The sequence below is a fragment of the Cariama cristata genome, unplaced genomic scaffold (assembly GCF_000690535.1).
Source record: "Cariama cristata isolate BGI_N322 unplaced genomic scaffold, ASM69053v1 scaffold7221, whole genome shotgun sequence".
NCBI classification, from domain to species: Eukaryota; Metazoa; Chordata; class Aves; order Cariamiformes; family Cariamidae; genus Cariama; species Cariama cristata.
The window spans coordinates 32,587-47,247 of record NW_009598612.1 but is presented as its reverse complement, the minus strand read 5'-3'; the positions used below and the strand labels follow the sequence as shown (position 1 = coordinate 47,247).

General features: G+C 38.2%; 1 protein-coding gene across 1 annotated transcript in view; it reads right to left on the bottom strand.

Moving 5' to 3' along the window:
• Positions 1-14,661, bottom strand: part of LOC104168688 (protein Hook homolog 3-like) — a 57,018-nt gene that overhangs the window by 16,164 nt on the left and 26,193 nt on the right. Inside the window, 3 exon segments of the mRNA XM_009709357.1 lie at positions 6,125-6,192; positions 8,307-8,439; positions 11,530-11,580. Of these exon segments, the coding sequence (XP_009707659.1) occupies positions 6,125-6,192; positions 8,307-8,439; positions 11,530-11,580 (252 nt within the window).

Below are 14,661 nucleotides of genomic sequence, written 5' to 3'. Positions count from 1 at the left end.
TGCTCCCTACACACTGGAGAGGACAAATGTCTTGACTGTGCTCTGCTTCTCGATTGCCCCTACCCACTTTCTCCGCACTTAATAGCAAACACTTCACCATGAACAGCAGAGCTAATAGGGTACACCATTCACCTATCCAAACTTCTCTCTCTTTAGTAAGGTCTTCTGAAAAATTCAAGAAATGTTTTACCGAATGCCGTTTTAGGATTCCATACAGATATGTACGTCAACTCAAAACACACACTACGCCTCCTATTTTTTACATAAGGTAACAGGTTTGCCTAGTTCCCCCTATTCTTCACTTTGTTTCCTGTCAATCAGTATTCTCTGATCGTACTGAAGTTTAGAGCTCCAAAATGCTCGTTTCATCAGTTACCTGCTCGATGACATATTAGCTCTTTATGCATTATTACTGATCTGATGATACTAGTAGGTTGTTATTAATTTTTAAAGCAACTTTCCTTACTGTCTTCTGCTATATCTCTCCTTTACTTACAAACTCACATTCAGACAAATTTCTGAAATACTGCAGTAGTTTCAGTGCTTCACATGCAACATGCTAGTGTGGTATTACAACACATGGTCTTGAGAGGTATGCGTCAATGTCAATACTTTTGAGTTTAGAGCAGTAAACTTTATTTCATTTGTATTTCAATTGGCTGACTCAAGAGAATAAAAAGCATAAGGAAGTGGCCTTCTCATTCTCCCTCCACAGCTGCAAGTTTTCTTTTCTTCAGGAGCAAACTACAGGTGGGCACAAAGGTCTGCCTTCACAATTTTGCAGCACTGAAACTGGCTTTCAGCTCCAAACTTACAATTTAGCTTAAGTATAGTATTATAATGTATTTTCACATGCACTTTTAACGGATGATGATGGGCAGAAATTTTACAAATTAATTCATTACAAAAAAGGAAATAAAAAAAGTGCTTGCAAAAGCATGTAATTGCATTAGGCCTCTACAGTAGAAGGAAAAGTCTGCTCAAGAGCTTCCCACAGTGTAAAAACCAAGCAACTAGCATTTACTTCCTTGCTCTTTTTCTGGTTTATTTTGCATATTTAGAATGAAGACTTGAAGTAGCACAAGTATTTGTTCAAATAATCAAAATCTCATTTAAAATCAAAAGAGCTTATTCTGTGGTAAAGAGGTCAGCCTGGATTTTAAATGGTATGATATCTTTGACAACATGACAATTTTTCTAATTCTTTGTGTAGTTTTATGAGAAGCAGTTGTCATTCCCTGTTAATCCTTTACATCTGTACATTTTCATGCTCATAGCTTTAGTACAATGTCTTACAAAATACCTGTAGATCTGATAATTTTACATTATTAAAACCTTCACTTTTTAACTGCTTTGCCTGTGAAATGTGAACAAGTTGTGTTGTCATGGATACATAAAGATTAGAGAAGCGGCAAAGCTATCATAAAATCTGCATGCATGAATAACCTGAATTATGAATGCTTTTTTTTCCCCCCTACACAAGATTTGCATGATGTTGCAAATACAGCTGCACCTCTTAGCCAATGATGTTAAAGTTCAAAACATTTGCTTTATCTGAAATGCTTCTTCTATAGTTGCTAATATTGCACAAGCTCATTTAAGTGCCCATGAACCGTCAAAACCCAGCTTCTGTATTCAGAACGTTGTTTTTCTTTTTTAAGACATGTTTTTATTTGTTTGCTTTTTAACAGTCAAGGCTATGTATGACACAGTGTGCAGCCTTTAAAGCAGCCAGACTTTCTTCTTCCTCCAGTACTGCTGACAGACCCAAGGAAATATTTTTCTATCATTTCCTAGCTATTAAAAAAACACTTTTACTTCAGATAAGATGAACCTTTCAACAGTCAGGACTACTTTGTGGAAGTAACGCAGCCGGTATTAACCCAGACAGGAAGTACATTTTGTGATGCACCCCAGGCAAGTTTTGACACTACCTTTACTACTTTGCTGTTAAGAGCCTACTCTGACTTTCAACTTGACCCGCACAGACACCTGCTAAGTGATCAAGCTTAGAGATATTCTAAACAGCAAAAGCAAACAATTTCCCCAGCTACCACTTTCATCAATAATGAACGCAGCTCCTCAAAGAAAAGACTTGGGAAAAGGACAGCAGAATGTTCAAAGGATGTCAAGGAAAGGAAAGGAAAGAAAAATATATAATGGCCAAAATAATTTCTGTAAGGAAAGATTTCTGGCCTTTAAAAAAAAAATCTGCAACTTCTGAAATTAAAAATATATGATATATTATACATACCAATACATTAATTATAAGTAACAACAAATCATAATATATAAACAGAATAGAGGAGCATATGTTACAGAACATACAATACATAATTTATAATTATTTTTTGCTAAACTTTTGATAACAATATCATTCTTACTCCTCCTCTATTTTGTGCACATCTTGCATTTAGAAAAGTACATCTGCAGATTAGAATCTAAGAATCTAGGTGGTGGCAACACACCAGATCAATTTGACTGCACTGAAAAAATAACAGAAAAGCATTCTTCAATTTATTAAAAATTTATGGAACATGAGGCATATTTTATTAATAATATTTTATTTTAAACATTTAAATAAGTGAAGAAAGAGAATGCTGAAGAGTCCAAGATATTAAAAGAATTGAAATAACCAAATAAAATTTAAAACATAAAATGCTCTTCCATTTAAAAATCAGTTTCTTCATGTAAAAAACAGAGAAAACTGGACAGAGGCTTGTTCTACTCATGAAAATACTTGAGGCCCAGTAAGATGATTTATGAAAACCAAAGAAGTATCAAAAAACATTTATATGTGCTTTGTTGGAACAGAAAAGAGGAATTACATAATACGTTAGTAAAGCTTAGAGAGGTCTTTTTACATATCTAATTTTAAAGAAAGAGTACCTTCATGTCAAATGCTTTGAAATGTTTGGATTAGGTGACATACCAGCTTTTCCAATATGCGTATATAGCTACCCTCCTAGGCACTTTATCTTGTATCTTGGTGTCTCCTACATCCTGCTTAGTCCAAATCACTTAGATTCTGAGAACTGCTCTGAGTCCAAAGAATAGCAAAACCTTAAATCCAGTGAAGTTTCACCTCTCCAAAGACACAGACTGCAGATGCACCTCTGAAAAGACTCTCTAGATCTAAACGCGTGTTAGAATCATGGAATATCTCAAGCTTGAAGGGATCCATAAGTAATACCAAGTCCAACTCCCTGCTCCTCGCAGGCCTAGCTAAAACTAAACTATAGGACTAAGAGTGCTGTCCAGATGCTCCTTGAACTTTATTTAAATGACAGGCTTGATACCGTGACCACTTGCCTGGGGATCCTGTTCCAGTGACTGACCACTGGAGTCTTTTCCTAATGTCCAATCCAAATTTCCCCTGATGCACCTTCATTCTATTTCCTCATGTCCTGTCGCTGGTCACCAGAAAGAGGAGATCAGCACCTCCCCATCCGCTGTCCCCCTCGACAGTTGTCAACTGCAATGAGGTCACCCCTCAGCCTTCTCTTCTCCAAGCTGAACAAACCAAGTGACCTCAGCCAATCCTCCTAAGTCTTGTCCTTGAGACCTTTCACCATCTTGGTCACCCTCCTCTGGACACGCCCTAATAATCTGATGTCCTTCTTACAATGACGTGCCCAAAACTGTACACAGCCCCACTCAAGGTGGGGCTGTACCAGTGCAGTGTAGAGTGGGACAACTACCGCCCTCAACCAGCTAGCTATGCTGTGCTTGATGCACCCCAGGACATGGTTGGCCCTTTTGGCTCCCAGGGCACATTGTTGATTCACATTCAACTTGCCATCAACCCAAGCTCCCCTTCTTTCCACACAGCTGCTCTTCCAGCCTCTCAACCCCCAATTTGTACATATAATCAGGATTACCTCATCCCAGGTGGAAATTCAGCACTTGCTTTTGTTGAATTTCATACAGTGGATGACTGCCCAGCTCTTTAGTCTGCCTAGATCTCTCTGTAAGGCCACTCTACCCTTGAGGGAGTCCACAGCTCCTCCTAGTTTAGTATCATTGGTAAACTTCCTTAATGTACATTCAATTCCTGCATCCAGATCATTTATGAAAGCATTAAAGAGCACTGCCCCTAAAATTGGCTGCTGGGGAACCCCATCAGTGAATGGCTGCCAGCCTGATGTAACCTCTTTTACTATAACTCTTTGAGCCTGACTCATCAGTAAATTGCTCACCCAACAAATTATGGACTTGTCTAAATGCATGCCGGACATTTTGTCCAGAGGATACTGTGAGAGACAGTACCAAAAGTTTTACTAAAATCCAAAAACCCCACATCTACTGGCTTCCCGTGGTCAGCTAGATGGGCGACTTTGTCATGAAAGGAAATTAATCCATTTAAGCAGGACTTTCCCCTCATGAACCCGTGCTGGTTATGACCAATGACTGCATTGTTTCTCAAGGGTTTTTCAGTAATACCCAGAATAACCTGCTCCATCATTTTGCCAGGCGCTGAAGTGAGACAGGTCTGTAATTACCACGGTCTTCCTTCTTTCCCTTCTTGAAAACTGGAACAACTTTTGCCAGCTTGCAGTTGACTGGGACCTCTCCAGACTCCCAAGACTGTTGAAAAATAATGGAGGGAGGTCCCACTCCCGAAGTGTCTCAAAGTTTTTGAGACACTTTCTGACCTCTTCATTAAGCACCCAAGATTCTCCTCATTTGGTTCTGAATGCCTTGGATTCCTAAGCAGCTGGGAAGGGAGCATTAAAATCACCCAGAACTGCATCAGTACCTGAACAGTAAGCTTTTTGATTCACTGAGTTTCAAAAATCTGTTCCAGAAGAACAGACCCTCATCCTGTGATTTCTCCCCACTTCTACTCCCCACCTCTGAGAAAGGGCACAAACACTGAAGAAGTTCATTGCCTACTCATCAAATACCCCAAATTGTGGGCTGCTTCAGATCTGGCTATTTTATCAAATGAAGGAGGTTTTTACAAAAATCAAACAGGAGATTTCCAGCAGAAGTAAGGAGAATAAGAAAAGGTGTTCTATTTTAAGACAGTGCAGAATAAAGTGATGCTGAAATTTGGGTTTAATAAAAGAGGACATTAATAAAATCCACCCGAACACTGTATTACAGTTAAAAAGAATACAAAAGCAAAATATCCCAAAACTCAGACAAATTGGTGCTTGGCAGCACTGATTGGAAGATGATTTAGCACAAGGATTCTTTCAGTGCTCATTTCAGAAGTCCTCTCTGCAATGTTATAGACAGCAGTCCAGACACAAACAGGATGTACGACTGCATGGATACAGCACTGGTCAAAGCATTAACAAAGGATGGGGTCCCTGTAGGCTCAATGATATCTCTTTCTCTATTCAGACATGACAGAAAAGTGAAATTGCTCTAGAGCTCAATGTGGAATTTAGTTTCCCTTGTTCAGGTTCAGAAGAAATAGGATCACCAGCCATTTCCTGCTTTCCTTAGTGGCCTGCCCTGCAGTAAATCTCCGTTTATGAAGACTGATAGGCACTTCACTTACAGGCACTTCAGGCTCTTAAGAAGTCACATGAAGGCTTCATTGCTATAGTGGTCACTAACACTGTGATTTAATTTTCACTGTGGTTTTAATTTACTATTGAACAGCACTTACACAAAATACACTGCAATATACTTACTAACTTGTAAAAACATCTTAGCACAAAAGCTGACAAAAGAATATTCTGCTATCCATTTCTCTTTCTTTTCACTTGTGCAGTAAAAAAATTAAAAATTAACAGTTCATTGAGTTTTGCAATGTCAAGGTACAAATTTGGAATAAATTCTACAGTATTTGGTTACTCATATAAAGGCAGTCTAGTGCAGTTCAGGAGCCACAGGGTGGGAAAGGTAAAGGAAAGGGAACCCAGTATCAAAAACATCTAGAAGTGTTAGTCTTCTAGATTTAAAGAAAAGTGGGACATTCAACCAGAGTTCCTTGACATAAAGCAAGCTTTTCTAAGGAAAAATAAGGTATTAATCAATGTAAAATGGCAAAATCTATGCTCCTTCTTTTCTTTACTTCCAACTAAGTTTTTCCAAAGTGGGAAAAAGTATACTTTTGTAAAATATTGAAAGGCTGAACTTTTTACACACTGTGTGTATCCCGGCATACCTCCTGAATGGCTGTCATGACAACATGTTGCACTGATTCTTCCATCATCATTATGGTCTGGATGTACTCTGAAAATAAGAGCATTCTCAAATGTTACTGTTGAAATTCAAGTCACACAAGAATATGATGTCAGAAGTTGCATCCTTCCTACAAAAAGACTAGGTGCCACAGATGACACAAACACAAAATCACCAGTCAAGTGTGAACAACAAACTCAACAAGACTTTTATCAGAAGTCTGTTCAGACATAAATCCATGCTCACTGGAACTCGGCAACAATGAAAAAAGTACATGATTGTCATTCATTTTTTTTCCTTCTGCCATCTCACATTTCTGATATAACTATTTATACTCCTTTTCTCATTTTGCTCCCAGACTATTCAGGCTATACAACACACAGGTTGTCCTTTTCCGTAAGTTTAAAAATAATGTCCTGCCTTCCTACAGCATCCTCATTTCAAGGCACTTTCATAACCATTCTTGGTTTCTGTTCTTATTTCTGTGCTATATCACAAATAAGACCCCTCTACTTTTTCATTCCTCACTTATGTGTGAGCTACACAAGAGGTACCTGATACGGTGGCTAGAAGGACAAATTCTGACATTCAGACCAAGTCAAGGAGTTTGTGACTTGTCCAGTATCATATTGTTTCCAGTCAGATATGATCACCTTTACATGCAACCTGTATCCTTCTATTTATTTGCCCAAGAGGAAGATGCTGGGAATCAGTCACCTCAAAGCAATTAATTAGGTCATGCCAAGGCTCACTCAAAATACACAAAACTAGACTGTTCCGGTATTTCAAACATGTACATTTTTAATGTCCAGATTGAAAGAGTAAGAGAAATACAGAAATACAATATACTTCCCACTTCAGGATGGCAAATAGTCACCAAAGAAAGGAAGATAATTTTACATAAACCAGAGAGGACAGGAGGCCTAATAAAACAGTTATTTATGTACTTACAGAAGAAAATTACATCTATTTTAACTAATAGGATAGCCAGATGGTCTCCTGATTAAGGGAAGAATAAAAGTAATTTCAGAAGGAGAAATTAAAGTGACTTAGACACCTGAGAAAACCGGAAAGAGGAAACTAGCTATAAAAGCTAAGATGCACCATGCAAGATGACGACAAAAGGTCTGAAACCTTGGCTGCTGTTTTGTCAGAAAGGAAACCAAAATGAGTTAAAACAGAAAGAAACAGATATTTGATGCAACTTTAATGTAAACAAACAGTTTTATTTACCCACATGTGTATTTTATAAACGTGTTCCTATGCTTCCTGTTTTATGTGTTAAGAATAAATGCTTGTAGTTACTTTGTTACCCTAACCTGGCTTGAATTAAGTGTAATTTAAGATAACTCAGACACCCTGCACCCAAGGCAAGTTTAGAGCATGAGATTTGGGACACTTCAACAAGCGTCTCCGTTGTTCATCACATCGTCTGTGGCATCTGCAGGAAAAATGAATGGATCTCTACTTCATCTGTGCAAGTCAGATAGACAGTTGGTGCCACTGGAGTCAAGAGAGGCAAGCCTGTTTCAGTGACTGCTGAAGCGGGATTCAGTCGTCTAGCAAATGCCTCAAGTGACGTTTTGGATACCCTGAAGGTATCATGGTCAGTCTTCAGTTGCTGCCCACAAGGGCATGGTTGTCAACATTACTTTTTCCTATTTGCCAACCCCATGCAAAAGTCACAGAAACTACAGCATCCCAAATCACACCAGACATATCTTCAGACTAATCCCCAGCCATATTGATGGCTCTTGGCCATGTAGTAAGATGCTGACCGGAATGCGCTCCTAAAACCAAGAGTCACAGAGAACAGTTCAACAATCACAGTTCTTGATTCTTAACTATGCCAATCTACCTCATAAATAGTTAAAGGATGGGCCCAAGAATTTTCCTTTGTAGAGAGCCTTTTCAGATCAGCAAACAAAAATTGAAAATATGTATGTTGGAAGCAAAACCAGTTCTACAGTTTGAGACTCCAAAACTAGTGAAGCTTATAACAAAACAACAGTTATTATCTGTAGGACAAAATTATGTCATTACTGACAAAAAAATATTGTCTCTAACAGCAACCTGAGAAATATAACTTTCCCCCTAAGTAGTTACACAACAAGCTGGATTTTCATTCACTGCCTGGGAGAAAACATGCTTTCAAAATTTAATACCTTGCTTCTGTTCACAATTCACAGCGCATCCCAAAATAAGCTGAAGCATTCTCCCAAGCTCCGCAGCATCAGCATGCTCTCCAATCAGGTTAACATCAGGAAGTGTGAAGTCATTAATCTGTTGCCCTAGAATCTGCGTAAAGACCCAATACATACATGTCTGTATCACCACATGTATACATACACATTTCAAAATACAAAGACCATTTAGAATCAAAACGAGCAATTCACTCGTACTTTAACATAGTTTTCTATTCACCTTTAAAACAAACTAAATTGCCTAACACCTAACATCTAAATATTAACCGAACTGTTTGACACAACTAATATTTGGAAGAAGAAAAACCTGACTGTCTCAACTAATAAGAAACTATTAGTTTCAAACTTAGGACGATTTTTTTCTTCAGATGAGAAAAGTAACAAAGGCAGGCTTCGATCAACAGCACATGGATAATTAATTTCTTTTTAAAGCATTCCATTAAAAAAAAAAATCGAATGCCTAAAACCACCTTATGTAGAATAAAACATTATACACAAATCTCACATTTCTTACAACTAGAAGGCCAGAAATTGAAATATTTCACTTACACATGTGTCTAGCACTGATGGATGACAAATACAACACAGCAAAAAACTAAATCACTTGGTCTCACACTTCTAGAAAATTTAAGGATATTTAGCAAGTCTCAGAGCTAAGAAAGCTAGTGCTATGGAAGAGAATTTGAGGGAGTAGCACAATACGTAATTAAACAGCCCACATGCAGAAAGAAAAAAAAAAACAACACACAAAACAAAAAACCCCATGTGACTTACAATTAATGTAATCTGATTTATAATTAAGAAAGATTTACATTAATGATTGTCAGTAGAAGGAATTAAACAATTCTGCTAAACTGTTCATAAAGAGCTTTCAGGGGGCTGAAAATATGAATATGAAATATGGAATTAAACACATCTCTGACACATTAATAGCAGATAAAAAGAAACTGTCACTTCTTAAGCAGGGTGCAATAAAGAAACAATGACTATGGAGGGAATCAGTCATTTGTTTGCTGGATGCCCTTTTTCGGGTTAATACTCAAGAAAAACAGAGAACCAGGTAGAGGTTTTTATAAAAAACATTTAACAGATGTATATGAAGAATACATGGAAATCAAGCCATTCAAAAGTTTTCCAGGGTTGAGCTTTGTGGAATCATTGTGGTTGAGTTTGTCCTTGTTTTGTGTGGTGGTTTTTGTATTGTGGCATTATATTTATATTATAAACAACCTTCTCAAAGAATGAGCACCAACACTACTAAAAAACTCTGTATACTTTAAAGGTTCCAGATTAATTCTTGTTGGAAAAGACTTCCTCTAGTTTATTCTAGTGAGAAAATAAGAATTCTGTGAATGCATTGAGCACAGTGGAAAACATCACCACTGTACACAGACTGCGCTAATACAGTAAAACACAATATTCTTTGAATTAGACAAATCTGATATGTGTTTATATATTGATTTGTAGTTGCTGAATTTCTTTCAAATGCAATGCTGGATTTAAGTTAAGAATACTATAATGGCTTCATAGTTACTGATAATATAATTGCTGTTGAAGAAAGCTGAAGGGAAGAGGCATACCAGCAGGCACTACGAAGTAGCCAAGGATATGAAGGTGTAAATAGAGTATTTTGAAATAAACACGAGGTACAATTCTAATTAAAAAAAAAATTGAAATAAATATGAAAAAGAAGGATAGACTCTGCAACAAGCATCCTCAGATGAAAAAGAGCAACTTTCCCCTTTTAAAAAAATATAAAAGGCCCTCACAAAAAAACCCAAAAGTTTCAATTCCAGAGCAGCAGAGTTCTGCAGCAAGATTTCTGGGGCATAACAAAGCCTGTAAGCTATAAATAGGTAAATTTGGTTTCTTGCTCTTCCATAACATAATTGACAAAGACAGCAATGTAGGATAGCTATTGAAAGATCACCCTCCTGAATGCGATACAAATTTTTGAAGATGAACAAAATTAGCATATATACTTTTCAAAGGCTTTTAACTACATCGAGTAAAATCCATATACATTTACATCCATGTTTTTGTAGAAGGTGATTGCTAGGAAAGGGAATCAGGCCAAGGAAAATATAACCAGGATTCACAGTAGAATCCAGATCATCTCCATTATCACCACAAGCATTGCCTCAGCAGAAAACAAAAACCAAAGCAAAATCCAGTCAAACTTACAAATATGCATTGCCTTTGCAGAACTTCATTAGCCTGAAATAGTTCAAAACTTGCTTAGCAGTAAAGTTTTCACACCAGAAGCTTAATCATTGTACATACCAACTAGCCAACTGGCATCACTTTGTCATAGTACTATCAGTTTTCCATAACACAAAACTTACTTGTTTCTTTCTAGAATTGTCAGTTATGACCAGCTTGCTTAACTACCAATTTTCAAAACTTATTTCAACAGGGACACCTGACCATTTACTGAATAAGAGCTTTTTCTTTCTCAAAACCTGTTCATTTTTAAAGACTTAAGTTTATTAATAAGTATCTTCCTCTCCGCAGTATTTATAAGAAGCTAATATTTTGAGACAAGCAGCATCTAAAACATACATATTATGGATTTTGTGCTGTAGCCTGTACAGATCAATTGCCTCAAAACATCACTGAAAATAAAAGTATATTTCAGCTGAAGATTCACCACTGAAAAAAATGTTGTACTGTATCTCCTTTGGAGTGACTAATTTCTGAGTTTGCTCAATAGTCCAAGAGAGAACACCAAGGTCAGACTTCAATATCCCAGGATTAAAACATTTCATTAAAAATTTTAATGTGGGGAGAGGCTAAAAATGCTCTTTACTCTCTCTTCTCAAGAGAAAAAAAAAGGAAATAGGCAGTCTTTAGCTGGAGCAGAGGGAAAAAAAAAACCAAAACCCAAGCCAAATACAAGTACTGTTAAAGTCCATCATCAGAACATAGTCAACAAACACATCTACTGTTTTTATAACAGAATTTACACATCAGACTCCTCAGGAAGCTGAGTTGAATAAGGCAGGCGTGAAATTTTAGAGAAGGTTAACACCTGAAAATAGGCCACGAAACACTCTGTATGCCAAATACTTCACAAGAAGAAGTCAGAATTTAATCATGTGGAATATAATTTACATCAAAGAGGTAAACTAAAATATGGTACAAAAAAAGAATGTAGATGTAGATTACTCAAAATGGTTCTTACCTCATGGTTGTAATCCAATATTCCTTTTAAAATTTTCTTCAGGTTGCTTACCTATTTGACAAGAAAAAGAAGGAAATACAATAAATGTAAGGAATAAATTACAGAGGAAAGATCATAAAGTAGGCAATCACAGAAGAATCACGCAAAAGAATCATACAATTACATCTATTTGCACAACGAGACTTTCTGTTTGAGCAGTTTAGTTTAGAATCATCAGAGTTATCCAATAGTCCCTTACGATCAGACTTCCAGACCTGATTACAAATCTTTATTAATTGACAGAACCCATTTAAATTTATGAAAAACATCACATTGTCTTGCGTAGGCTTTAGATCAGAGCCTAGAGCACAAATCTTTGTTGGAGTACTTGTTTACCTTAGGATTATTTTTGTATCCAGAAGTTGAAACATTCTTTTCCTCCCTTCTTCTTTTAAAGTATCCTAGTGATCTACTTTCTGCAGAGATAAACCTCTTCTTCCAAACCAAACTCAGCTACTGCTCAATATCCTCCTTTATTCCCAGCCTATGTAAGCTTAATTTATTAACTTTCTCATCAAATATTCCTCTCAGTTCTTTCATTTTCATTCGTGTCACCCCACCCCAGTGCTTTACAACTGAATGTCTGTCCTACAGCACCAAGGCAAAATTCACATTTCTCAGTGATGCCTTTACTGCTCTACAAAGACAGCTTCTGCTCACTTGCATAACCAATGGCATCAATTAAGTGTCTTCTGCTGTATAGAATCTATGCCACACTTCTCTAGCGTTGAGTACTGCTCTGTGTCTGGCAAAAATCCATTTACATCAAGTCTCTGAGACAAAAGGTGTATTTAAAAATTATAAAAATGCCCAATGGAGCTCAGAGGTGATATTTAGAAAAAAAAGAAATCTTTGCTGAAAGTAACTGCTACAGATTCCCACCAATAAACGTCAAAATATTTAAGCAAGGAATTTAGATATAACAGTAGCAGTGCATTGTCTCCTGTGACAGAGGAGTGGCTGAGGGAGCTGGAGTTGTTTAGCCCAGAGAAAAAGAGGCTGAGGGCAGATCTGATCGCTCTCTACAACTACCTGAAAGGAGGTTGTAGCGAGGTAGGATCAGTCTTTTCTCTCAGTGACAGAATGAGACGAAATGGCCTCAAGTTGCGTGAGGGGAGGTTTAGATTGGATATAAGAAAAAATTTCTTCACCAAAAGGGTTGTCAAGCATTGGAACAGGCTGCCCAGGGAAGTAGCTGAGTCATCAACCTTGGAAGTATTTAAAAGACAGGTAGGCGTGGCACATACGGACATGGTTTAGTGGTGGACTTGGCAGCGTTACGTTTATAGTTGGACTCTAGGATCTTAAGGGTCTTTTCCAACCTAAATGATTCTATGATTCTATGAAGTCTATTAAACAGGTCCTGAAAAGACTGAGCCTTGACTAAATTAGGATTCACAAAGTGCTGCTGCTGAGAACAATGGCCACAGCAGGAAAATGTGGAACTACAATGAAGGGAGAGTGAAAACTCTCAAATCTCAACTGTCTTTAAAGCCCACATTAATTTCTGTATTCTTGATTACATTCCAAAAATATCCAGTTAGGAGATTCTATCATCTGACAGAAGTCATCTATCTTCCAAAAGATCTGAGGAAACACTACAGAAAACAGTTAGGAAATAATGATACTGAAATCCAGGGACAAACTCAACACTTCAACACAGTCAACAGACAAAATCAGGTGATGAAAGCAAAATCCAGTCTCTTTTCTAAGAGAAACAAGAAAGGAACAGGCTATATATACACTGAAAGTTTTAGCCATGAAATTGCATCAGTCAGGGTGGGTGTGGCAGTTTGCGCAGCAGTTCGCTTTAAAAAGGAGTTGCTTAATATTCAGGAGCAGGCCGTCCCTGTGTGTAGAAAGACAAGCCATCGTGTAAAAAGACCAGGCAGGTTAAACAGAGAACTTAGGCTGGAGCTTAGGGAAAAAAAGAGAATGTATTGTCTCTGGAAGGAAGATCAGGTAAATTGGGAGGAATATAGGGATGTTGTGAGGTCACGTAGGGAGAAGATTAGAAGGGTCAAGGCTCAACTAGAACTTGATTTGACCACTACAGTTAAAGATAGCAAAAGAAGTTTCTATAAATACACTGGCAGCAAAAGGAGGGTAAAGGAGAGCCTCCATCATTTGCTGAATGCACAGGGTAGTGTAGTGTCAGGGGATGAGGAAAAAGCAGAAATGTTCAATGCCTTCTTTCCCTCAGTCTCAATGCCAAGACCAGTTGTCCTCAGGTCATTCAACCCTCAGAGCTGGAAGTTACGGACAGGGAGCTGAGTGAAGCCCCCATCACTCAGGAGGAGATGGTTAGCAATTTGCTGTGCCAATTAGACACTCCTAGGTCTGTGGGCCCTGATGGGATTCACCCCAGAGTAATGAGGGAACTGGCAAAAGAACTTGCCAAATCACTCACAACTATCTACCAGCAGTCCTGGTTACCTGGAGAAGTTCCAGCAGACTGGAAACTAGCAAATGTAACACCCGTCTACAAGAAGGGTTGGAAAGACGACCTGGGGAACTACAGGCCTGTCAGCCTGACCTTGGTTCCAGGCAAGGTTATGGAAGGGATCATCCTGAGTGCTACTGCACAGCACATGCAGGAAAATCAGGGGATCAGGACCAGCCAACATGGATTTATGAAAGGAAGATCATGCTTGACCAATCTGGTTTCCTTCTACGACAAGGTGACCCGCTTGATAGATGAGGAAAAGGCTGTGGATGTTGTCTACCTAGAATTTAGTAAAGCCTTCGATACAGTGTCCCACAGCTTCCTCCTAAATAAAATGGCTGCTCATGGCTTAATAGGTGGACTCTTTCAATGGGTAAAAAACTGGCTGGATGGCTGGGCCCAGAGAGTTGTGGTCCATGGAGCTAAATCCAGTTGGTGGCCGGTCACAAGTGGTGTTCCCCAGGGCTCACTTTTGGGGCTGGTGCTGTTTAATATCCTCAAAGAGGATCTGGATGAGGGGATTGAGGGCACCCTCAGTAAATTTGCAGATGACACCAAGTTGGGTCGGAACATCAATCTGCTGGAGGGTAGGAAGACTCTGCAGAGGGATCTGGACAGGCTGGATCGATAGACTGAGACCAACAGCA